This window comes from Gopherus flavomarginatus, chromosome 1 (assembly GCF_025201925.1).
Source record: "Gopherus flavomarginatus isolate rGopFla2 chromosome 1, rGopFla2.mat.asm, whole genome shotgun sequence".
Classification (NCBI taxonomy): Eukaryota; Metazoa; Chordata; order Testudines; family Testudinidae; genus Gopherus; species Gopherus flavomarginatus.
Window position 1 is genome coordinate 34,190,863 of NC_066617.1, and position 26,801 is coordinate 34,217,663.

General features: G+C 40.2%; 1 protein-coding gene across 5 annotated transcripts in view; it reads left to right on the top strand.

The window, feature by feature from the left end:
- The window catches only part of TBC1D22A (TBC1 domain family member 22A), a 459,537-nt gene that overhangs the window by 223,158 nt on the left and 209,578 nt on the right, over window positions 1–26,801 (top strand). For all 5 annotated transcript variants that reach the window (XM_050936235.1, XM_050936236.1, XM_050936237.1 and 2 more), the window contains exon 10: window positions 21,384–21,459. In XM_050936235.1, the coding sequence (XP_050792192.1) occupies window positions 21,384–21,459 (76 nt within the window). The remainder of the gene's footprint in view (window positions 1–21,383; window positions 21,460–26,801) is intronic.

Sequence of the window (26,801 nt, forward strand, 5' to 3'; positions counted from 1 at the left end):
GATGTCATGCTGTCTGGAGTGGTTCATGACCATGCGTGCCAACCTCTGGGCAGATATCCCAAACTGGTGGTATGTTTTATAATTAGATTTCACCAACCCAGTAACAAATGTAAACTGCTGGATCACTGTAATAGTCTTATCATGGAGTCACGGACGGTCCCCTTGGTCATTCCAGTCTATGTGGCCATGCAGGCAAGCTGGATTTTGTGATAAATGGTCGAAAGATCACACAATATTCAGGTTGCTCCCAGTCCCAAGGGACCAATAATTTATCTCATAATCAGAGCTGTAATTAGGCATTTTAACGTCCCGGGCGAGCAACCATATTGGTTCCCCCTATCATTCTTTCCTCATTTTTCTGCCAAATTTTTCCACCCCTGCAGCTTTCCACTCACCCTGCCCTGGTTACAACGCTGCCTCAGATCAACTTGATCTTTAGATCTCACACCAAAGACAATGCCTGTAGCCAATCCTGTAATTAACTAAAAGTTTATTAACTAGGAAAAAGAAATGTGAGTTAATCACAGGTTCAAGTAAGCATATATACACAAACCAGTTTCAGTCTGTAATTCAGAAGGTGACAGTTGTAGTAATCTCTCAATTCAAAATGTCTTTCAGGGCTAACCTATGCCAAGGAGCATGGGGATCTCTTTGCCTATGTTTAGGAATCTTTGCATCTCATAATGCAGACAGTATGAAAGAGATTCACTTTCTCCTTGTCAGGGATTTTTATCCCCTCTACTCCAGAGTCCAGACTATTGGGATGAGTTCGTGCGTAGGTCTCTTCTTCCTGGAGGGAGTTAGGAATGCAGTCAACAGGGCCTCTGTCCTTTGATGCTAGAAATACCTCATTTGCCTTTAATGGGCCATCTTGTAGGAAGAACAAGCCCTTGAATTAATTCTTCTTTTCCTATTTGAGTTGCACAATTACAGAGGTTTGTGATGCAAACACTCAATATAACTTTGGCTATAGAAGTTATAAGTGAGATCAATACATGCAGGATTCTATAAGCATTTTATAAAGTCTAAACACCCTCTTATCAACTTAGCATTGATAACATAGTAGATGTTAACGCAGATAAGCAAAAATGGTTTCCAGCTGTGCATTTGTAAGAGATTAGAGAGGCCTGAGGCCTTGGCATGAGCTGGTACCTGTTCTGCCAGTGTCACATTAGGAAAAAGGACCATGAATTAAATAGATACATCCCGGAAGAAATTGTGGTTGTGCTGTTTTCAGTCAATTCTCTCTTCTTCTACACAATCATCCTTTCATATATTTTATACGAAGCATATGTTTTTGTCAGTGTGCTGGATCAGTGGGCAGGCATACCTCTGTGAATGTTGTTTGCGTGCCCTCTTTTTATTGCATGTCATTATGAATATGTAATGATAAACCCCAAGATCTTCAACCTTAATGTAAACTTTTTTCTCCATCTTCTCTCTGGGATTTCAGTGCTCTTGAAACCTAGCTCTGACTTGGACTCAAACCTGAACCCTAACTTAAACTGGATTCAAATCCAAACATTGCCTCCTCCTTGGCACATTCCTAGTATGTGTTAATGCTGTAATGAGTGTAGACAGCAGCTCCACACAGTAAAGCTGCTATAGTTTTATCTTAGTGTTAAGTTGTTGTCATGTATGTTATGTAGTTGTACAAGTAGGAATAGGCATAAGTAGGAAGTTAAGTCCTGCTGGTGGTGCCAGAGTTGTTGCTTGCAGTCTCCCAGTGGATATGTGATTATTATAAGCAAATATTACAACATTTCCTACTTTTTAGATCTTCTATCCTGAATATTATTGTGTTAAACTTTTTTTTTTAAAGATTGCCCATTGTGCTATGTGATTGAACTGCACATAGCACAAAGGGCCCCTGATTCTGATTGAGACCTTTAGATTCTATCAAACATAAATAATAGATTAAGTGCCTGTTTTTATAAGATATTGATATGTTATATGGCTAGTACTGATGATACGGTATTGTGTTTGGAGAGCCTTGCAATTAGAAATCATGCAGAACCTCTCCTGTAACTTAAGAAATTGCTACACGTTTTAAATCAAGTTTTATTAAAATTAACAGTTATGGAGTTCTCATCCATGTTATTCTGTAGTGGATTTGTTGAATGAATTGCAGCGTGTACTACTGAGTATCTTCAAAAAAATTCTTCCTCCAACATAGGTGTACTCCAGGACACTGTCTGATATTTCCTATATAATACTATGATTTCTATCCTAATGTTTTTAGTTGCCAAGAAATCTCTTAAGTAAGGGCAAAAAGTCACCTTTGGAGGAGTGATACCATTGACATACAAAATAGTGGTCAGTATCTCAACTTTTTTCTGGTTTTCTGACTTCAGGGAGTCATAAGATGAACCAACAGTTGTCGGAGTTAGAAGAGAAGTATGTAAGTGCATTTAAAATATTCATTACTCTTCGATATGAAAAATAAGATCATGTAAAGCCTTAAAGGCTTTTGCTCTTCTGTGCACCTGTGATGGTGAGAAAGGGGTAAAGACCCAGTTAGTCACATTCACTTCACCTGAGTGTTAATTAAGTAGTTACTTGTCAGTCAGAGAGATCAGGCAGACACCTTGGCGTTTTATAAATAGACTTGAGAGAGTTCTGTCAGGAGGAAAAGCCACAGGGATCAGACAGGCAGGCTCGCTCTTCAGATGGGCCAAAGCATTGAACACTGTTGGAGGCTAGAGGACTCAGGAAAAGGTTGGTTGGATGGGACAGTGCTTGATACCAGAGTTGGAGAAAGGCAGTTGAACTACAGGAAAGGGTTCATCACCAGGCCCAGAAGATAAGTTGATTATTTGGGACTTTCAGCTGCACTTGAACATTGTCATCCTGGAAAGGGTTTGAACTAGGAGCTTCTCAGTCAGAGGGCTGAGTGGCATGCAAAGGCAGATGGCCTGGGAGGGTGCAAGGGAAATGAAAATTCCTGCAACCTTTCACTTGACACAAGGAGACAGTCTGGTGATTGTGCACTTCTACAACACCAAGTGGGCCTGATTCTGCCGGGGCTATGAAATTTGCATGGTACTTCAAAATTTGTCTCTTATTACTTTGATTATTTTGTCCTCAATTCAGTTTAATTATCTGATAATATTTTCTTAGTCTATTCCTATAAAACCTATAACATTGCAAACAGTCCGTTACATATGTCATAAATAGAATAATTTATAAATCTGATTGAGTCTGACCTATGTGATTTTAAAAAGGATACATTTTATTTTTTGTACATGTGGAAAAAGGAATACTTGACTATGCAGTGGTAGACGTCTGTTCATATGATAAACAAAGAGCTTGCTTCGTGCATTCATTATATTAACAATAAAGATTATAAAACGGTAAAAAGTGAATATTTTGTCTGGTATTTTCAGTTTTTTGTAAATTGTATCTGACATTTTCATCGAGAATTTGTTTGTCGATATTTTGTTGCATCCAAAGAGGTGAGAAGTGCTGTATTGTTCTTCTTATGCTTGGCTACAAGTATTATTGAAGTTATTGACAGGTGTAATTTTTAGTTTTAGCTGACTGCTTTTCTCCTTCAGTGACTACATTAAAAGCTGTCTTTCAGTTTTGTTTTTTTTACTTTTCAGTACTTTTTCCATCTCTGCAATATGCATTCAGCCATCACAATTTTTTTAAATGTTCATTTTCTTTAACCAAAAAGCCATGCAGAATCTGACAGTTCAAAATAGAAAATATACCTGATAATTAATGGTTAGAGCAACTGAAAGCTCTAATAAGGCACATGTATTCATCATGTATTTAAAGCATTGCAGTAGTGACAGTATAGTTATGCTTCAGAAGGCACATTAATTCTAAGCATCTATCTTCAGAAGTTAAAAACTTCCTCTATTTAACCATTTTTTTCATTATCTGAGCATGGAATAATAATTTTGATGTTCTAAAAATTTTACTCAGATGGTTCTTTAAACTAGACTAAATTGGTTATTTAGTTTTTAGAAATTAAAACATCTCAAGCATATGGTCCTCAGTAAGGAATGTTGTTTTTCAAATCTGAAAACACTGTCTGAGAAACAGTATAAAAAAATTAAGGAAATAGTTTACTGTGCAGGTTCAGTGTGTTATTTTCCTCTGCTAGAGTAATTATACACCAGGTGCAGTTCCCAACCTATGGTTGTTTCTCATTTGTTGCTCCTTTGCACTTGGATAATTCAGGAGGTTGAAAAGAGGAAAAGCCTTCAAACTTGGCGTGGACTTAATCATCATGAGGACTAGGGCCTCTGATATGCTTAAAGCAATGTAAGGGTAAAATAATCAAGCTACTATATAGTCATTAAAAAAACGAACATAACAATAGCTTTTTAAGTCTGTTTACTACATATTCCATTAGCTTCTGCTTTCTTTCTAGTACACTATATCATTGGGCTGAGACTCTTGCCATTAAAATGGCAGCTTTCGGTTAGACACCATTCGCAGTCATGGAAATACTATGGCAATGGGTGCTCTAAAACATCTAAGGCTATTTGTACACTAAAGAACTTATAGTGGCACAGCTGTACTGATGCATCTGTGCTACTGTAAGATCTTGTGTAGCTGTTCTGTGCCAATGGGAGGGAGCTCTCCCATCAGTATAATTAAACCACCTCCAATAAGCGGCTGTAGCGATGTCTGTGGGAGAAGCTCTCCGGCTGACATAGTGCTATGCATACTACCACTTATGCCAGCAAAAGTATGTTGCTCTGAGTGTGTTTTTTTTCACACTGCTGAGTGACGTAAGTTTTGCCAACATAAGTGGTAGTGTAGACATGGCCTAATTTAAAAATATCTTTCTCAGTGACATTACCAAAGAAATATTTAATAAGTCTAGTTGTCAACGCTGAAGAAGTATCATATATGGCAGTTCAGAAATGTGTGTGAAAAAATTTGGGGAAAGATGGGAGCAATTTAAAATGTTTGTTTGTTTTTTCTACAAAAGTTATTAACGATTTCACTAGTTGAAAAAAATTAACAAAACCATAGTTCAGTACAGAAAAGTACATAGAAAAGTTGCCTTCTGCCAAGTTTGGAAACTGAATTCAACAATTCAGTTGTGCAATAGAGGGATTGTAGTTTTGCTTCAACTGCAAATCTCAACAAAACTCTATGTAGCCACTGCTGACAGCTTCATAATGATGTGAAATATTACTGTGCAAACAGCTTTTGAATTCCCTGGCTTTTGCTTACTTAATTTCTAAATATTTGTTTTTTATTGCTAGTTTTACAACATAGGTCATTAAAGGACTAGGGATAATAGAATGCACTTTACACTTGTGTAGAATCCTTCCTCCACAATATCACAGATCCCTTTAAAAAAAAAAAAAAGTTTTTATTATGAGACAGAGAGAAGGTAATTTCAGTAACATTGTCCGAATAGAGGGAAAGTGTTGGGGAACTAAGGATAGTTCCAGATAGATGAGGCAGCATCAGTGAGAGAATTATGCTCCATGGTGTTCGTTTACAGTTGGAGAAATGAAATAGGTGGGTCGGATGTCAGAGGGATAGTGGAGAGCAAATTAACAATGTGACTGAATCATTATCGACACCTTGATATGTAATTAGTAGGGGATCATGAAGACTGAAAAAAGGATGATACAGAAGCATAATATGTAAAGAAGTTAGGATGTCCAGTGCAGTACTCCACAGAAAAGGTAAATGGTGATCAGATAAATGGCTTGGAAAAGGACTTTTTTTAAAAGGTGTTTATTAAAGGAATGAGAGAGGGGCGGTTGAGGACTTCTAAGATTGGTATGGCAGGGAGCCAACTCTCATTCTTATAGCCCACCGTAACCCTTCTACAGGGGGGAGGAAATGGTGTGGTCCTGGCAATGGATTTGCTGGAGGGACCTGGATGGAAAAAGAGTGGGAGCTGGCACACTTCCCCTCTCCCGGGGGTAATTACAGAATAAACATGGGGTTACCTGTGCTGTACACTTTTTTATCTGCCGGGTAGTCCTAGACATCTGATAATAAAGTTGCAGCCTGATTAAACCCTTGTCAAATATCCCCTGTCCTCCTTTGGTATAGCCAGACAATATATATTTGTATACTTCATGTCTAATACTGGAACAAGATTTAACTGTTGTTTTTTTTTGTAGTTACACATCTGTAGTTTGGGTATATTAAAACATTCCTAAATTTGCTTTAAGACTCTGAATTGTGCCATGTTATCTTAATAATGACTGCATCCATAAGAAATAAACTAGACATTTTGCATTTATTGAAGTGGATAGATTTTGAGTTCAAAACTACCTATACTAAAGTTGTTTTTGTTTTAATTATTTAATTGGATGCCATCCAGAAATTGACTTTCTCTGATAAACTTGAAAGGCACTTTGTTGTACTAACATCTTTTTCTTAAGTGCAAGCTGAAATCTTTCTTCACACAAGCAGAAATGCAATAAAACCAACCCAGAGAGATTTTTTTACATTGAGAAAATTTGTTTAAAAATATCTGTTCTTCTTTGTGGTACTGTTAGTTGGCCTTTCATCTCTAAAGAATTAACTTAAAGTTTCAGTCAGTAACAAGCACATACAAATAGGAAACTATGATGAGACCACCTGCTATATCCCACAGTTTCACATTTCAACATGTTTTGAAATCTGTGCTTTAGAGAAACTAATATTGGAGTAGCAGAGACGTTTAGGTCAGGATGCAGAGCTAGTGCCAAATATGTTGATAGAAATAGTTTACCTAGTACCAGCCTGTAGTTAACTTGACTCAGTGCACCATTATTAATTTCCTTAATTAACACTCAGGAAAGTAACTCACTTAAAAAAAAAAAATCTCACCAGTCCCACATTGAGACCTCCCACAAATTTATTTATGTATGTTTTCCTTTCATTACTGGTATGCAGCCCTGCTAGTAAAATAAATATAAACTAATACTTAACATTCGTACTGTTGTAGCACTGATTGGAATGTCAGTCTTGTCCATACTCCTTAAATATGTTACTTCTTGAGTCAATATGTGACTTTTGTCTCCAATGCAGGAATGTATCGTTACAGAAATGTAGCCTCACGTGACGGTTACTGTGTGTACATCTGTTGTGCTGTTAATACAGATAATTGTTTTGTTCACCTTTTATTTGTAGTAATGGTCCCATCGCACAGCTAGTTGTACAAACTAATGTACTAATTAATTTGCAATATTCTTTTACAATTGTTTGTTAACGGGAAAAGCAAAAGTCTACCAACTGATATACGTCTTGACATTTCTTTCTTCAAGAAATATCTTTGCAGTTCCTCATGTTTGGGAATAGATTGACAAGGGTCTCTGTGCCTAGAAAGTAGTGCCACGCCCCTTGGATCTGAATGTTTGGCCTTTGGATATTTAAGAGACCAAGAGTCAAATTGAACCAGCTTTCTTTAGTCCTGATCTGCACTTATGTTTGTTAGGGGGTGAGGATTTCTTTTTCTTTTTTTTTTAACTGACGTAGCTATGTTGCTATAAGTCCTAGTTTAAATCCAGTTATACCAGCAAACAGGCCCTTTTGCTGGTTTAGATTGTTTGTTTTGTTCAGGAAACTGGTATAAATTATACTGGCAAAAGTTATTTTCCTGATACAAACTGTATCTTCACTAGGAGGGTTTGCTAACATAGCTATGATGGCAAACCCTTTCGAAGGTAAACAAGGCTTATGTGTAGGTTTGAAGTAACAATAATGCACAGCTTCATGCTATGGAAGTAATTTTAGAATGACTTGAATTACAATTTTCTAGCCACTGTGGAGGTTGGTCACATGCAGAACTATTAACAACACATCTTTGTTTTTAGTAGTTTTCTAGCAAAGCTGGCTTTCATCTTGTTTTATTCCTATCTCCCCCAGTATGGCTGCATCCTAACCCTTTCATTTTTCCCAGTGCTGCCCTCTCTCATACCTTTGTTTTTCCTTAATTATATCATCTATAACTCTCTTTTGCCTTTCTCCATTTTTCAGTAGATTGTCTTTCAAATATTTTTCCATAATTTAATGTTTAACTTCATACGCTGGACTCTTGCTTCCTAAGTATTGTCAGTATAATCAGAAAGTGTTGGCTCAAACTGCAAGTCGATTTTAAATTTTGAAGTATTCATGACACATACAGTAAAGGAGGTAGAAAAAGAAGTAAGAAAATTCAGGGATTCTGTATGCCACATTAAAAATAAAATCTGTAAACTGAGATTTCTTATTCATGTGGCTCCTATTCATAATTAGTCCATTTAACATTAGAAACTATTATACTAAGTGAGCAAATGTTTGCTAGAACACAAGGAAAAACTTTCATTGTAATGTATGCATTTTGTATGTAAACACTAAAAACATACATTTTGAAAACCAAATGTAAGCATTTGAGATTATACAAATTATTTATATTTACCTTGGTTTTCAGAGAGAGGTGTCTTGGAATTAACAAGTTCTAGATTTAAATCCTATGTCTGGATTTTCTTTCTTTGCAGTGTTGACACTTAGTGTAGTACTTCACTGTTAGAGAGACAATTCTTCAGATGAAATGCTAACCAGAAAACTTTGTTGCTTGTCTCTAGTGGCTTTCTATGTGGGAAGCTGGAGTATGTGGCTCTATTCAAAAATTATAAGGGATTACCACTGTGTTCTGGCCAACATTTGCTCACTTAGTATAATAGTTTCTAATGTTAAATGGACTAATGGATGGTGGGTCTGTTTGCTAACACAGTTACCAAACTGCCAGTGCCTAATTTATCACTTTACAAAGTACTTTGGAGTTCCTTGAAAATAAAAGGTTCTGTACAGAACTATATTTTAATTTGATAATCTGCTTTGAAGAGCAGGATTGTTTTAAATCATCTCTCACCCAACTACAGTGAATTAAGCCTTGAATTTTGGATCCCATCCCCACATAGTTTTTTGGGGGAGGATCCTATGCTGAGGGACAGTACAGAAGGTAGCATTTTATGCTCTATAACCAGAGTGTTCTTACTAGAGAGGGAAGAGACCTAAGGAACCAGCACATACTCCCATCTTTGGGTAAAATTGTCCTTTTCTCTGCCCTTTGGTGGAGGTTCATCTTTTCCCTCTCCTGATGCTCTGACAGGTTTCCCTTCAGTTTTCTCCATGTTGCACTCTCTCACTCTTAACACACTCTGCAGTGCTCTTGGTGGTGTGCCTGCCACAGCACTTGCCTTTTGGTTTCTGTGTCTGTAATTTCCATTGTTGAAGCACCATAGAGAGCTTGCATGGCCCCTTAGCTCCCTTTCTGATGCCTTTCAATGTCCTGCTAAAAGCCTTCTGCCTCATATTCAGAGAAAACAGACTTCCTGCTATATCCTTCTTCTGTCTTCCTCCTTCATGGACATTACCTTCTCCTGTGAAAATGCATTTTCCCACTCTCATTGCCTCTTAGTTCTCACTATGGTAGTAGGAGAACCTTGATCCTTGTGTTAACACTTTGGATGTGTTTTCAAACTTGTGTTGAAGGGAATACATTCTTGAGAATCTGATTCTGCATGGCAACCACTGGATAGAAGGAATGGGATAATTTTCATGAGTGGGAGCTCATATTACACCCAACTTTTCATTCATGGTATCTTTTCCATGCAGGCTGGCTTATTTGCAAACCATTGGTTCTGGCAGAATGCGGTATGGTCTTTAAAATCATTGGCAGAGTTAGACGCGCCAGATTTTGGAAACCTTCATATGAGTTCTCAGACTCTTCAGTCTTAGTGACCTCCTTTGCAGCACTTCTCCTGATGCGCAAAGTACTGAGGAAGGCAGTGAAGACATGGCAGTTGCGATTTTGCTGATTTGATGGTGACCCTGCCACTCTTGGTTTTTAGACCGAATATGCCTAGCAGTGCCCTGTGGATACTTCCCAAGTTCCTTTACTTTCATTCTCAGGGGCTTGTGCTCTGCAGTCACATTCATCTTGACCCTGCCAGCAGGTAGGGGATCTTGGGGGACAACTACTGCACTGGTGGGGTGCAAAATAAACTTGATTAAGAAAATGCAAAAACAGGGAAAATTCAATAGTGAGGGGTATGGGGTTTGTTAAGGTAGACTATTGGGGAGGGGTTTCTTTTAGTAAACAGTATAGGGGGTTTCAGTAGTGGGGTACAATACAATTGGTAACCAATTAACACTGAAGTATAAATGTAACAGGTAGCTAACAATTTCTATGTAAAGGGTGTGTCACAGCAGCATATAACCAACTTAACAGTTATGGGTAAAATGTGTTAAATAACCAACAACTCTAGGTAAAAATGTGTCACAGTGGTGTAAATGTAAAATGTGAGGTGTGTCAGAGAGAAAAGTGTAACCAATGGGGTTTTATGCTAGACTTCAGTAATACAATTGAGGTTTGGCAGCAGTAGGAGCGGGGTGAACACATGGGGGAAGGGATTAAAAGAGAGAGAGAGAGAGAGAGAGGCAGTGGTAGAGGAATGAGGGGGGGAAGAGGCGCACGTGGTGGAGCAGAGACCAAAGGCAGAGGCGCTGCGGAGGGAGATTTAAACTCAGGGAGACACAGAGAGCAGACAGGCTGCAAGTTTCAACAGCAGAGAGAATGCAACGAGTTACTGGGGAGCTCAGGGGGAGACACGGGCAAGCTTTGGGGGGGGGGGTTAGGGCAGTGGGAAGACAGACTTAACCACAATTATACAGAACACAGCAAAATCTTATTTATGATCTAACTTAACCAAGACTACACAAATTAGCAAGTAACAGAACACAATGCAACAATTCTTTTTTAAACCTAACAGAGCATAATACAAACAATTCTTTAAACCTAACTTAACCACAGCTATGCAAAATGAAATTACAACTTATCTAGACTAAGAACCTGATTCTAATAGGTGCACCTTACACTATGCCGATTCTTTGATCGGGAGGGGGAGGTGGTGGCTGCAGCAATGGGGCAGCTGCAAGCCGCCGGCCCAGGATACAGTCCAGGAAGGCGCAGCTTAGCAGCGGCACAGGCTTATTTTTAGCAGCAAAGGTGCTGCGGAGCAAGAAACAGATTACAGATACAGACCAAGGGGTTAGCTTGGGTCTGTCTGCTGGGGAAACAAGGCCAGCAGCTAGGACAGGGGGAGTCTGCAAGAGGGAGTTCTTACCAATCCCCAGGACAGCAGCAAGCACAGAGGCAGGAACAGCAGTAGCATCGGAGGATGGAGAGAGGACTCGATTCGCTTACAATAATCAGGAGATCTCCAGGCACAAATTCGTTGTTCGTGGGAGGGCAGTTTAAAAATGGGGATACGCTCAAAAACGAGAGCGGGGGATGGGCCCCCCAAAGACCCCTAGCTGATCAGACCAGGTGGCAAAGCAAGGACCTTCTCCGAGGTCTGATCAGAAAATGTCCGGCTTTAAAGGCAAACTCAGGCAGTTTCCCACCAGTACTTTTGATTGGCTCCTCTTGATACAGGGGAGGAGAGAAGGCAGGGAAAGGCTGCAGGTAAGCATAGGCATGTTCTGAGCCACAGGTATGACTCATATGCTTAATTAGTTGGCCACTTCAGGTCTTGCATTTCTGGGCAGTGCCCCCCACACCAAGCCCGGGTCTGAACAAAGGAGCCAAACAAAGAAGCAAGAAGCCCCGTCCCTAGGCAGAGCAATGGCTCCAGTTAGTCTGTACAAGCCATTCCTATGAATAGGGCTGTGACTTTAGTTAGCACAATGGCCAGGAGGGGCGGCCACACAGGACAAACAGGAGAGGGGAAAAAGGAATGCAGCAGGGGGACAGCTGTAACAGACACATCTGAGATTGTCTATGGGGGTCTTGAAGCTGCATTCTCACTGAACGTGACCAGGCTGGTAAGCTTTTTCATGAGCTTATGAAATATCATTTGTCTGAGGCACCCTTCACTTGACAGGCAGTGAGGATTTATTTCCCCATAACTCCATACAGAGGTATCGGAATACCCTGGTTTCTTTTCAGATCATGTACATCTTTCACCTTTGACTAAAGACTTGTAAGGAGAAGAACATTTGAGTTTATACACAGTTTCTTGAGGTTTCTCGAGGCTTTTCTTCTCAGGAAGCCTTCTTTGGCTGCAAGATTCTGGTAGGAGCATACAAGGTAAACCCGCTTCCTGGGGTTAATGCACTGTTGTCAGTCCTTACAATGTTTCTGTCTGTTTTTCTGTCTTTCTGATATAAGGATTCTTATAAATTTCTGCATTCAATCTCTGAGTTTTGCCTTTAGCTATAATAGTCACAGGCTGCCCTTAGAAGGATGAACACCATGTCCATTTGGCCTGTGGAAGTGAAGTGAGGCTGCCCTCACAAAGGGGGGCACCATCTCCCATTACAGTCAATGGCACTGAAGCCACAGCCAGCACTTTAGCAAGATGAATGCCACATCCCACTAACGTTTCATAGATTAATAGATTCCAAAGGCAGAAGGGATCACTGTGATTATCTATAAAAGCAGCAAAGAATCCTGTGGCACCTTATAGACTAACAGAGGTTTTGGAGCATGAGCTTTCGTGGGTGAATACCCACTTCCTCAGATGCATGTAATGGAAATATCCAGGGGCAGGTATATATATGTGTGCTAGCAAGCAAGCTAGAGATAACGAGGTCAGTTCAATCAGGGAGGATGAGGCCCTGTTCTAGCAGTGTAGGTGTGAAAACCAAGAGAGGAGAAACTGGTTCTGTAATTGGCAAGCCATTCACAGTCTTTGTTCAATCCTGAGCTGATGGTGTCAAATTTGCAGATGAACTGAAGCTCAGCAGTTTCTCTTTGAAGTCTGGTCCTGAAGTTTTTTTGCTGCAGGATGGCCACCTTAAGGTCTGCTATAGTGTGGCCAGGGAGGTTGAAGTGCTCTCCTACAGGTTTTTGTATATTGCCATTCCTAATGTCTGATTTGTGTCCATTTATCCTTTTCCGTAGAGACTGTCCAGTTTGGCCGATGTACATAGCAGAGGGGCATTGCTGGCATATGATGGCGTATATTACATTGGTGGATGTGCAGGTGAATGAACCAGTGATGGTGTGGCTGATCTGGTTAGGTCCTGTGATGGTGTCGCTGGTGTAGATATGTGGGCAGAGCTGGCATCGAGGTTTGTTGCATGGATTGGTTCCTGAGCTAGAGTTATTATGGTGTGGTGTGCAGTTACTGGTGAACTGTAACTGCACACCACACCATAATAACTCTAGCTCAGGAACCAATCCATGCAACAAACCTCGATGCCAGCTCTGCCCACATATCTACACCAGCGACACCATCACAGGACCTAACCAGATCAGCCACACCATCACTGGTTCATTCACCTGCACATCCACCAATGTAATATACGCCATCATATGCCAGCAATGCCCCTCTGCTATGTACATCGGCCAAACTGGACAGTCTCTACGGAAAAGGATAAATGGACACAAATCAGACATTAGGAATGGCAATATACAAAAACCTGTAGGAGAGCACTTCAACCTCCCTGGCCACACTATAGCAGACCTTAAGGTGGCCATCCTGCAGCAAAAAAACTTCAGGACCAGACTTCAAAGAGAAACTGCTGAGCTTCAGTTCATCTGCAAATTTGACACCATCAGCTCAGGATTGAACAAAGACTGTGAATGGCTTGCCAATTACAGAACCAGTTTCTCCTCTCTTGGTTTTCACACCTACACTGCTAGAACAGGGCCTCATCCTCCCTGATTGAACTGACCTCGTTATCTCTAGCTTGCTTGCTAGCACACATATATATACCTGCCCCTGGATATTTCCATTACATGCATCTGAGGAAGTGGGTATTCACCCACGAAAGCTCATGCTCCAAAACCTCTGTTAGTCTATAAGGTGCCACAGGATTCTTTGCTGCTTTTACAGATCCAGACTAACATGGCTACCCTCTGATACTGTGATTATCTAGTGTGACTTTCTATATAACACAGTCCATAGAACTTCTCCAAAATATTTCTTACAGCATCTTTTAGAAAAACAGAGAAAAATTGTGAGGGATGAGGAATCTACTGTGACCATTGGTAAATTGTTCCAATTGCTAATTACCCTCACTGTTAAAAATTTACACCTTATTTTGTTTGAATTTATGTAGTTTCATCTTCCTGTCTTTGGATTGTGTTATACCTTAGAGGTCATAGTCAAATGTTTGTTCCCCATGTAGGTATTTATAGACTGTAATCAAGTCACCTCTTAATCTTCTCTTGGTTAAACTAAGTAGATTGAACTCTTTGAGCCTATTACTATAAAGCATGTTTTCTATTTCTATGTTCATCTCATGGCTCTTCTTGAATCCTCTTCCAGTTTATCTACATACTTGATTTGTGGACCGCAGAACTGGACACTATATTCCAGGTTTTTCGCCTTCCTCTGCAGCGTGGGGCACAAGTCACTTGCTGGAGGATTCTCTGCAGCTTGAGGTCTTCAAACCACAATTTGAGGACTTCAATAACTCAGACATAGGTTAGGGGGTTGTTACAGGAGTGGATGGGTGAGATTCTGTGGCCTGCATTGTGCAGGAGGTCAGACTAGATGATCATAATGGTCCCTTCTGACCTTAAAGTCTATGAGTAGTTATGCTAGTGCTAAATACAGAGGTAAAATAATCTCTCTACTGTTACTCAGGAATCCCATTTTCATACTACAAGGATAGCTTTAGCCCTTTTGGCCACAGTGTCACTCTGGGAGCTCATGTTCAGTTTATTATCCAGCATGGCCCCAAATATTTTTTTTTCAAAATCACAGCTTCCCAAGATAGAGTGCTCCAGCTTGCAAGTATGTTCTACATTCTTTGTTCATAGACATGTACAATTATGCTTGTTGTTTTCTTGTGCCCAGTTTACCAAATGATCCATATCACTCTGAATCAGTGATCTGTCATGTTTATTTACTCCTCCAATTTTTGAATCATTGGAAAACTTTGTGATAATTTTGTTTTCTTCCAGGCCATTGATAAAATGTTAGATAGCATAAGGCCAAGAAACATTGCATACAGGACTTCACCAGAAACACATCCGCTCGGCAATCATTCCCTGTTTACAGTTACATTGTGAGAACTTTCTGTTAGCTAATTTTTAATCCATTTCGTGTGTGTCATGTTAAATTTATATCGGTTTAGTTTTTTAATCAAAACATATGGGACTAAATCAAACGCCTTGCAGAACTCTAGGTGTATTACATCAGGACTATTACCTTTATGAATCAAACTTCTAATATCATCACAAAAAAAAAAGTTAGTTTGACAGGATATCTTTTCTGCAAACCCATGTTGATATGGATTAATTGAATGCCATATCAGCTGAGGATCAATGTTGCACTGACAGGCCTATCGTTACTTAGGTCTTCCCAATTACTAGTGAAATGGAAAGTATGTTCTTGTCATATGATATGGCTACACCTGTTTTTTCCCCACATACAAAACAGAAATGTTTATTTAACACTTTCTGAATTATTATTGCTATTTCTCCAGTTTCCATTTAGCGATGGACCAGTACCATTGTTGGGATTATTTTTATTCCTAATATACTTTTTTTTTTTTTTTTTTAAATAATCCTTCCTTCTTATTGTCCTTCACTATGCTGGCCATAGATTTCTCCTTGTGTCTTTTTGCTTCCTATACATTCCCTACAATTCCTGGCTTCTGATTTAAATTCATTAATATCGATTTCCCCTTTATTCCATCTATTATATTTCACATTTTTAATCACTGTGTTCACTTCCCCTCTAAACCAGCTTGGTTTTGTTAACCAATATGCCCTTCTTCCTAAATTATGGGATTCTGGCTTTTAGGCCATCCAGTAGACAAAGATGGATGCCATCTCCTGCTATTTCCACTGAGATTAAAACCAAGCTGCCCTGAGGGATATTGAGAGTCAGGCATGGGAAAGGAGAATGTAGGTGTGCTAGGAATGGGTACTGTGAAAGTATCGGAGAATGGCAATATATTAGGCAACAGGGCAAATAACTTTGAGGAGTGTGGAGAGCAAGAGGCTTGCTGTGGGCATGCAAATAAATGGGGGGCGGGGATGGAGGAGGTAGAGTGAGGAGCCTACAAGGAAGTATGGAGGAAGTGGGTTGCAGACAGGATGCAGGGAAATGTTGGAGGCCAGATACAGTGTAATGTAGGGTGTCAGAGGGAGAACGAGAAGGGAAAAGGAGGGCTGTATGAGAGGCATTTTGTCAGATTTTTTTTAAAGACAGGCTCATGATTTTTTGGGTCTGATTTAGGATTTTTAACATCTGGGTTTAGCAGCACTATTACTGCTGGCTACATCTTCTGTCTGGTCCTTTATCCCTTGTCATATATCTCTCTCTCCTCCCATCCCGTGACAAGGAAAAATTACTGGTTATCTGTTCATTGTAGTCCTCTCTTCTTCCATCCTATCCTCCCCTTTGCTGGTACTGTTTTATTATTTTTCTTACTATTTTGCATACTAATTATCTGGGAATATCTCTAATGAACGAGTGTAATCTGCAGGGTGAGAGTGGGACTTCACAAATCTGTACCTCCTTTACCAGTTGGTGGCATCATAATAATGTTGGGATTCACTGTTTTAGAGTGGGCAACAGACTACAGTACCTGTAAGTAATTTTCCCTTGTGAACTTTTGAATTTGCTTTTTCAAATTAGATTGAATATTTGTAAAATTGAGGACTAGTGTAGGCTATAATCCAACATATTTTAAATAGGTTCTATGTAAACTTTCCAACACACCTCTGCCAATATAGCTGATCTGTAGTATCCATTTTAGTCCAGTTCTTGATTTCTGCTGATCAGAGGCTACTAATCATGCTAATTTGTCAGATTGTTATTCTGGTAGTTGGGAAAATGCACACTGATGAACGGATTCATATAGTGTCCTTGGGCTTAATCCAAATCTCATAGAGCTTGGTAGAAAGAATCTCGTATATTTCCATGGAATTTGGATCAGGTCTTTAGTGAGTCTACTCAAAATGAAATCCAGATTACGAGAAAAAAATGCATTTACTTACTGCATATTGGGTTTCTTCAGTTGACTATTAGCCCCAAGTTAGTACACTGTTTCCATATTCTGATGTGTTCTACTGTAACTTGTATAAGGATTGTTAAATACAAACAATGTTTTAATATTTTTGTTCAGTTTTAGGACATTATAGATTTTAAAAATCTAAATTACACTTTCTAAATTTTTATAAACCCCATAAATGTAATTGAAAAAATTAATGTATATGTGTCAAAATAGTATTTTTTTAAAATAAATACTGTTAAGTGTTCAACACTGTATTAATGCAAATTGAAGATTACCCAGCTGAATCAACATAGGAATGGAAAGATTAGCATTCCAGTAGCAAAGGTGGTTTTATTAGCATGATTTTGGGATGGCTACACAGCTCACCAGTGGCATGTCGCAAGTGAGTTATTCCAAAATATCTTTTACACTATATCACCTCGTTAGATATTTTGTGTATGCCACATTTTATAGGAAAACAATTTTTAAAATGTTTGCATTCTTTAAAAAAAAAAAAAAAAAAGTGTGTTAGTACTGGGGTTTCTTTTATTCTCTCTTCAAGTTTAAAATCATGCCATAGTATCATGAGTCTTGCTGTGCAGTGGCTGCGAGATGAAGAATGCTACTAAATTTTTAGGTATTCGTCAATGAAACCCCAGTATTAACACACTTTTTTTTTTTTAAAGAATGCAAACATTTTAAAAATTGTTTTCCTATAAAATGTGGCATACACAAAATATCTAACGAGGTGATATAGTGTAAAAGATATTTTGGAATAACTCACTTGCGACATGCCACTGGTGAGCTGTGTAGCCATCCCAAAATCATGTTAATAAAACCACCTTTGCTACTGGAATGCTAATCTTTCCATTCCTATGTTGATTCAGCTGGGTAATCTTCAATTTGCATTAATACAGTGTTGAACACTTAACAGTATTTATTTTAAAAAAATACTATTTTGACACATATACATTAATTTTTTCAATTACATTTATGGGGTTTATAAAAATTTAGAAAGTGTAATTTAGATTTTTAAAATCTATAATGTCCTAAAACTGAACAAAAATATTAAAACATTGTTTGTATTTGCCGTATGACTGGAGGATTGCTAATGTAGTTCCTATTTTTAAGAAAGGGAATAAAAGTGATCCGGGTAATTATAGGCCTGTTAGCTTGACGTCTGTAGTATGTAAGGTCTTGGAAAAAATTTTAAGGAGAAAGTAGTTAAGGACATAGAGGTCAATGGTAATTGGGACGAATTGCAACACGGATTTACTCAAGGTAGATCGTGTCAAACCAATCTGATCTCCTTCTTTGAGAAGGTGACGGATTACTTAGATAAAGGAAATGCGGTAGATATAATTTACCTAGATTTCAGTAAGGCGTTCGACACGGTTCCGCACGGGGAACTGTTAGTTAAATTGGAAAAGATGGGAATGAATATGAAAGTTGTAAGGTGGATAAGGAACTGGTTAAAGGGGAGACTCCAGAGGGTCGTATTGAAAGGTGAACTGTCAAACTGGAAGGAGGTCACTAGTGGAGTCCCTCAAGGATCGGTTTTGGGACCGATCTTATTTAACCTTTTTATTACTGACCTTGGCACAAAGAGCGGGAATGTGCTAATAAAGTTTGCGGATGACACGAAGCTGGGGGGTATTGCTAACACGGAGAAGGACAGGGATACTATTCAGGATGATCTGAACCACCTTGTAAACTGGAGTAATAGAAATAGGATGAAATACAATAGTGAAAAGTGCAAGGTCATGCATTTAGGAATTAATAATAAGAATTTTGGATATACTTTGGGGGCGCATCAGTTGGAAGCAACGGAGGAGGAGAAGGACCTTGGGGTACTGGTTGATAGCAGGATGACTATGAGTTGCCAATGTGATACGGCTGTTAAAAAAGCAAATGCGATTTTGGGATGCATCAGGCGGGGTATTTCCTGCAAGGATAAGGAGGTGTTAGTACCGTTATATAAGGCGTTGGTGAGACCCCATCTGGAATACTGTGTGCAGTTCTGGTGTCCCATGTTCAAGAAGGATGAATTCAAACTGGAACAGGTTCAGAGACGGGCTACAAGGATGATCCGAGGAATGGAAAAACTGCCTTATGAAAGGAGACTCAAAGAGCTTGGCTTGTTTAGCCTGGCCAAAAGAAGGCTGAGGGGGGATATGCTCGCTCTATATAAATATATCGGGGGGTTAACGTTAGGGAGGGAGAGGAATTATTTAAGTTTAGTACTAATGTAGGCACGAGGACGAATGGGTATAAACTGGATATTAGGAAGTTTAGACTTGAAATTAGACGAAGGTTTCTAACCATTAGGGGAGTGAAGTTCTGGAACAGCCTTCCGAGGGAAGTAGTAGGGGCAAAAGGCTTTCCTGGCTTTAAGACAAAGCTTGATAAGTATATGGAGGGGATGTTATGATAGGATCGTTAATTTGGGCAATTGATCTTGGATTACCACCAGATAGATCTGCTCAATGGTCTGCGGGGAGATGTTGGATGGGATGGGAACTGAGTTGCTGCAAAGAATTCCTTCTTGGGTACTGGCTGGTGAGTCTTGCCCACATGCTCAGGGTTTAGCTGATCGCCATATTTGGGGTCGGGAAGGAATTTTCCTCCAGGGCAGATTGGCAGGGGCCCTGGAGGTTTTTCGCCTTCCCCTGCAGCGTGGGGCACGGGTCGCTTGCTGGTGGTTTCTCTGCAGCTTGAGGTCTTCAAACCAATTTTGAGGATTTCAATAACTCGGTCCTGGGATAGGGGTTGTTATGAAATTGGATGGGTGGGGTTCTGTGGCCTGCCTTGTGCAGGAGGTCAGACTAGATGATCAGATTGGTCCCTTCTGACCTATGAGTCTATGGTATTCAAATAGAATTGTAGATTATTAGGGTTGGAAGGGACCTTAAGAGATCATCTAGTCCAACCCCCTGCTCAAAGCAAGACCAATCCCCAAATTCCTAAATGGCCCCCTCAAGGATTGAACTCACAACCCTGGGTTTAGTAGGCCAATGCTCAAACCACTGAGCTGTCCCTCGCTCGCTCCCTTCCTCAATAACATTGCTCTACAAAATATTGACAAGCATGGGTGTGGAAGGGAGAGTTTCATCTCTTCTTCTGTGGTATAACCGAAGTGTGGTATTCCCTCTACATAGACTTTCAAGCTATTTGCTCTCAGTACATCAGAACTCACATCTATACAACTGGAATAATTTGCATGACCATTTACCATTGTTGTACTTTCAGATCAGGCATTTGCACATACAGGTATTCAGTCTATCTGCACTATTGTGAAATTTGCATATTGCATTTGGGTTCACAATTTTACCTGTGACCAGGGCTGCTGACAGCAATTCCAGGCCTGCTGACAGCAAGGGCTGTCCCCATGGGGGTGTGGGGCCTGGGGTGGAAATGATGAATCTGTTACTTCCGGGGCTGACTGCACTAGCCAGTCTTGCCAGCCCCCAAAGCCCAGGGCTCAGAGCAGTTGCTCTGATTTGCTGTATCCTAGGGACAGCTCTTGCCTAGGGCAGAACAGTCAGTGTGCCGCCTAGAACAGTTTGCTTGACATTTGGGCAGTGCTGCGCCTGCGCTGTCTGATGCCCAGCGAGCTGCCGGCTGCGCTGCTGGGCACATTCTTCTGGCATGACCAGGGCTTCCACATGCCCGCCTCGCTGCCGTTGCTTCCGCCAGTACCACTCCATGTGTCTGGGAGCCCCGCAGCCGACAAGCGGGATTTAAAACGGCCCAAGGCTCCTCATTGCCACCACTGCTACTGTCACCACCCCAGTCGTGGTAGCAGGTGGGACCTCCTGGGCCCTTTTAAATCTCCCAGGTCCCTGGGCAATTGCCCCCTTTGCTCCCTTCCCTTCTCCTCCTGTTGGTGGGCTTGCCTGTCACTTTGCGCTCATGGGGGTAAATCTTCAACTAGTGTAGGTTGTTATAACTCCACTGAAGTGAGGTTATGGTTATTTCTACCAGCTGAGGATATTCATCTAAGCTTTTGAAGATCAAACTCTAATCTTGTCACTGGTTTAGGGCTGAATTCTTGCAGTTCTTGCACATCAGACCAGTCTAATTGTGGGGTAAAATTTAATGTTTTGGCCAGATAATAGAAGTCCTTAGAAGGCAGATTTTTGTTATCTGTTTAGAGGTTTAGAATATTAACATAAATTCCAATGGGGCTGGATTAGTGAGTGAATTACTGGTGAGGCAGTGAAAAATGAAAAGTATGCCACTGGACATGGAGAACACCACTACATCTATGAAATGTGGTTAATTACTGATTATTAATAATAAATATATAGAAACAGAACTTTCATTTTTTTAAAATACTGGTATCCTCATCTGAAAAGTTTAAATTTTATATCAAACAAAAATATGTGGATTTAAATAAGCAAATAAAAAGTCTGCATAATTTTTGCCATTATGTATTATTTATATGATATTTTCCTCCTTAGGATAACTACACCTTTGCACAGCCAGGGATTCAAAAGAAAGTGAAAATGCTGGAAGAACTTGTTAGCCGGATCGATGGTAAGTCTTCAAAGCTAACCTAGATTCTAAATGGTGCTTCACTGAAAGTCTTCAGTTAAAAGCTTTGTGAGTAGTCTAGCCAATATCAGTGCAGTTATCTACCATGAGAGTATAACACAGCCTTTCTCAGGCGAGGTGTCATACTCAATCAACTTGTGGCATAGTGGCCTTTGCAAGATCACTGTTGTGTATCATTTAAAGGAAAGCCACTAGAGCATGAGCCACTTTCATTACTTTTTATTAAGGCAATATAATCAAAATTCAATGGCAGTCTCTTTGCAGCAGAGTAATGGCCACATACAAAAGGCAGCCAGCATTTATTTCACATTAAGCTCAATGATTGTTGTAATTCAGCAGAGTCACAGTGGTTGTTTATGGTTGTCCTTCGGCACTATGTTTTGTTCCTTTGTGCATCGTTTTGCTATCAAGAATGCCTGAATAATTTCTCTGTGGAATCCAATTAATTACTAACTCTGGAAATAACATCTTTAATATTATAGATAAATTACAGTATGTTGCAGGGATAATTTTAGATTATGCTTTCATGTTTTAGCAGGGAACTTTGAAGTATTTTCTACGTTCATCCTTAAAATAATTCCCTTCATGAAATGCTGACTGTCGTATTGGTATAGCAGAGTTTAATTAAATGGAATTCAAGAGATAATGCCTTGCCTATTCTAAACATATTCTCCTGGTAGTTTGTTAAATTAATTAACAGAGCATTAACAAAGTGATGCCAAGCAGAACTAAACATATATTTGTGACACTACCCTGTCAATGATGAGAGAGAAAAAGAAATGTTATTTCTTAAATAGCTTAATACTGAATAATCTTCTTGAAAAGATGAATTCTTTTTTCATTATACATATTGTAAGCTTTTCCTGCACCAGTGTTAAACTTGTTTGCACATATTTACATTCTGAATTTGTCTCTGTGTACCTTATTAGTATCATAACAAATAAAGGTTAATGATAAAATTAGTAAAGGTGGATGTTAAAATACTTTTAATATTGACAAAATGAGGGAATGAAAACCAGTCTTAAAAAAGATAAATTGTTTAGGAGACTGTGAAAATGTACAGGCTATTAGATATATGTATGTAATAAACTTTGGGTAATACACAAGTTAATTTATCAAAATGTTAATAGATTTAGGTGGCAATTTCAGTCTCTTCTTCAAGTGATTGTCCATATGTATTCCTCTTCTCATGCATGTGTGCTTCACACTTGTGAAATTGGAATCTTCTGAATGCCACTGTCCATTGGAGCCATGCCTGCATCCTGCATACCCTACAGTCCTCCGTAGCCAGTGGCATAAAGGTTGAGGATTGGCTCAGCTGCCTTCCAGTTCTTTCTTACTGTCCATGGTACTTCTTCAGCAAGGCCTATATCTTTGCACTATGCAATTTGCTTGTATTTATCTAGTGTTGTAGATGTGATTTTTAGTATAGTTAGATTAATATAGTTTTTAAGCTTGTTGGCATGCAATAAAAAGGAAGAAATCTTTTAGATAGGAGGTGCTGTATCCACAGCTGCCCCTGGACCTGGCAGAATCAAAATCTCCAAGATTTAAATCCTGTCCCTTTTGCAAGGCAGCTATTTTTATTAATGATTGAGACTTGAAGTGCTGCTTCTGTCCAGGTGGGGCACATACACCACTTGAATGCTCAAAAGGGGAATCACTCCTAAAAACTTTTCCTCATGGCAAGGTCCATGAAGGCATCCTCTCAACCGATTGAGAAGATGACTTCCAAACTGTCACTAACTGCTTTGGTAATCCTTGGGTCCACGCTCAGCTCGAGACTTCAATCCTACTCAAGAAAGTCCCATCCATTCAGTGTGGAATTGGCAAGTGTCTCCCTACCCTCCTTGACAGTGTTCCAAGGAGACAGAGAGAAAACAGCATGGGTCACAGGGTGATTGGAGAGACAGATCTCCCCAGTCTACTTTGTGCTGGCGAGGAGGCAGGTAAATGCAGAGATTGGGTTATCAGATGACCTTGGTGCCATTTCATGAACTGGTGAATGCCTCAACTATTATCAAAGTACTCGCACTGAAACACTTGGCATGGTCATCCAAGCGCCCTGCCTGGCACCAAAGCATTCAGAACTGAAGCACCAGGCACTAACAAAAGAGTGCTTTGTCCTGTCATCTACAGCATATACCATGCTGCCCATTAATGTGCATGGTATGCCTGTGAAACTGACTTTCTCTGTTCTGATGAGATTCACAGTATTGAGTGACTTGAAAGTAACTGTCCTCACAAGGTTGCTGTTGCCACTAAAACAAGGCCCAGTGACATTTGGGTTGCTACCTCAGTTCTTGCACAGAATATTCTAGAACCTTGTAGAACTCCCAAGAAAATGGCTCCATGTATGGAAGAGGAATTTCTCTTCCACATCTAAGCAAAATGGAGAGATGTTTCCCACTTACTTACTGCACTCTCCTCACTATAAGCCAAGCTGCTCTGACGGAGTCAGATGACACAGGATGAGATACTGAGAACCTAGCTGTGAGCCCCTTCTTGGCATCCTCCAGGACCTACTATATTCTTATCTGATGTAATTGTGGCTGTTCCAGGCCCCTTGGGGGATGCAACTCAATAGAAAGACTTCATTGGCTGGTCCTGACTCTAGAGACAGGTTTTCCTCATCTCTTAGACCACCTCATGAAAGGCAACTGGTCCACCATACTTTTTAGTATCAGAACCCGGATTTAGAGCAAGAAGATCTGCCAGAGACAGATGTCTACCCTATCACATTAATGATATTGTCATCTTTACCTGATAAGGCTCTTACTCCAATTGTTTCAACCGAGCCAGATGAGCTTCTGCAAGATCTGGTAGTCCTCTGGTGCAGTTCCTTCAGTTTCTGGTAGGTTGCCAATGTGAATAAATGAAATCTTGCTGGATCCAGAAAGGGACCTATGGCAAACCCCAGCATCAGTGATACCCACTTCAAAGATGAATAGTTGCTAGCAAGTCCCCTTGAAGGGGTTTATACATTTCTGTATTACATGACATTGGACTCCGTACTGGTTGCAGCTGTCTACAAGTGGTCTAAACAACAGAGACCACCCAAAATGACACCACCGCATAAATAACCCAAAGGGCTTGACCTCTTGACCATAAAGCTTATTCCTCAACCAGCTTACAAATGTGCTTTTCAAACTACCGAGTTCCTGGCTAAATACAACTTCCTGAACAGACTGAGCATTCCAACAAGCAGCACTAGGCAGCGTCTACACAGGGCAAATCAGTTAAAGTTGTGAAGTCAATGTGCATAAATTAAAGCATGCTAAACTCCCATGTGGATTCTGATCTATGCAAATAAAATTGAATTTTCACTATTGGGACAATGCAGAAGCATCTGTTATCTGAAGAGATCCCAATTCCAATGATTCTAGATTTAATTCTAGTCCTGAAGCATTTGGGGCTCTGAATTATCTCCATATGAGTCCATTTGGCAGCTCTTTCTGCTCTTGCTTCCATAGAGGAAGTCTTTTCACCCATTAGTTGGTAAGTTCCTCAAAGGTCCTATTCAAGTCGTTCCATCAGTCAAAGACACTTAACAATCCATTGAAATCCCAGAAGGGAGATCAGCATTGAGATTCCTTTTTGAACCTGTGGCAACCTTTTTGTATCACCTGTCTATGAAGACTACCTTCTTAGGTGCTACCATCTCATCCAGAAAAATAGGAGAGATCTAAGAGGTCATAGTTCCCATTCGAAGGACCATCATATACAGTTTTACCAGAAGGACAAGGGAACATTAAGACTTCACTTGAAGTTCTTACATAGTGTCAGATTTTGATCTAAATCAGGTGATTTACCCAGCAGTTACCTTCCCTAAACATCATGCTAGTCTACAAGAAACTAGGCTCCACAATTTAGATGTACCGAGAACAGTCTTCTACTATTTAGGAATTCACCATGATTTTCCTGGCCGCCTCTTACAGGATGAATGGTGAGCCTGTCTGCACACACTATCTAAATGGGTTTTGGACTGCATTAGACTGCAGTATGATGTAGCGCATTTGGACCTACCTACACAGAGCAGAGTTTGCTCCATCAGAACTCAAGCAACGTCTGCAACTTCAGTAAGAGGCATTCTAGTCTCAGATTTGTAGAGCTGCTACCTGGAGTTCAGTTCACACCTTTACACAACACTATTCAGTGGTTTCTCAAGAGCTGATGCTCCCTTGCCAAAGCTGTCTTGCAGTCCTTGTTTCAGTACATGCAGAACACCCACCTCTTGGACATGAGTTCACTGCTTGTGAAGTACTAGAAGTGTAAAACATGTGGACAATCACTTGGAGAAGAAAGAACGGTTATTTATTCTACAGTAACTATGGTTCTTCAAGTTCTGATGTCCACAGGTATACTATGATCTGCCCTCCTTCCCCATATCGCCTGGATTCTGTTTTGGTGAAAGAACTTGAAGTTGATTGCAGCTGCCCCACCCTTTATGACCTTCCCTATATGGTGCTGGAGGACATACATGGATCCTGCAGACACTTCTTTTCAAAAGAATCTGATCTTGTGTGCATGTGCATCAGAAATGGAATTTAGCTGGATGTGGATAACACATCTTGGAGAACCACTGATACCAGATTTGCCTGTTACTTTGGGGTACGCTCATTTATTAGCGTTATTCTGCGGGGGGAGGGCGGTGTTCTGTAATTCTATCAATGTACTGCTTGTGTCACTTGTGTTTTCATATGGAGTTCTACTTCTCGCTTCTGCAAGTTCCTTCCCAGTGGAGCTATCGTGCAGGACCTAGGTTCCCTAGGGCTGGATTCTTCCAGCCCCAGAATCAGATGAATACACACATTAACAGAATACATCTGAGCAGACCAGATCAATCAGCACTCCCAAGCTGCCACCCTTATTTACCCCTGGACTCAGCAGGCTGGGTCGAGCAACATTTCCAAGCTGCCTCCCTCCTATGTTCAGCACATCCCAGTCCCCGCGTTCACGTTACAGTTCTGGTAGTAACCCACTTGATGAGCAAACCCCACTGGATTCTTGGGTGCTGCAGGGATCTTTAGCTTAGGTAAGAGAAGTGTTGCTGCAGAGCAAATGGGGAAGCCAAAAACACACAACGGAGGGAGGGAAGGAAGCAACCAGCTTAACCATAAAAGTTATTTATTGCCAGGTAATAACCATACAAGGAGAGGCAAACAAACAAAACAGTTGCAATATTAAATGTAGCTTAAATTTGATTACAAAAGTCAGGTTTGGAAAACAGAAGTCAGGGTTAGAAAGCTATACCTAGAGTAGGAAAAATAAAAAAGAAAAGAGAGAGTTGGGTTCTCACCACTCGGTGAAGCTTGAACAGGTTG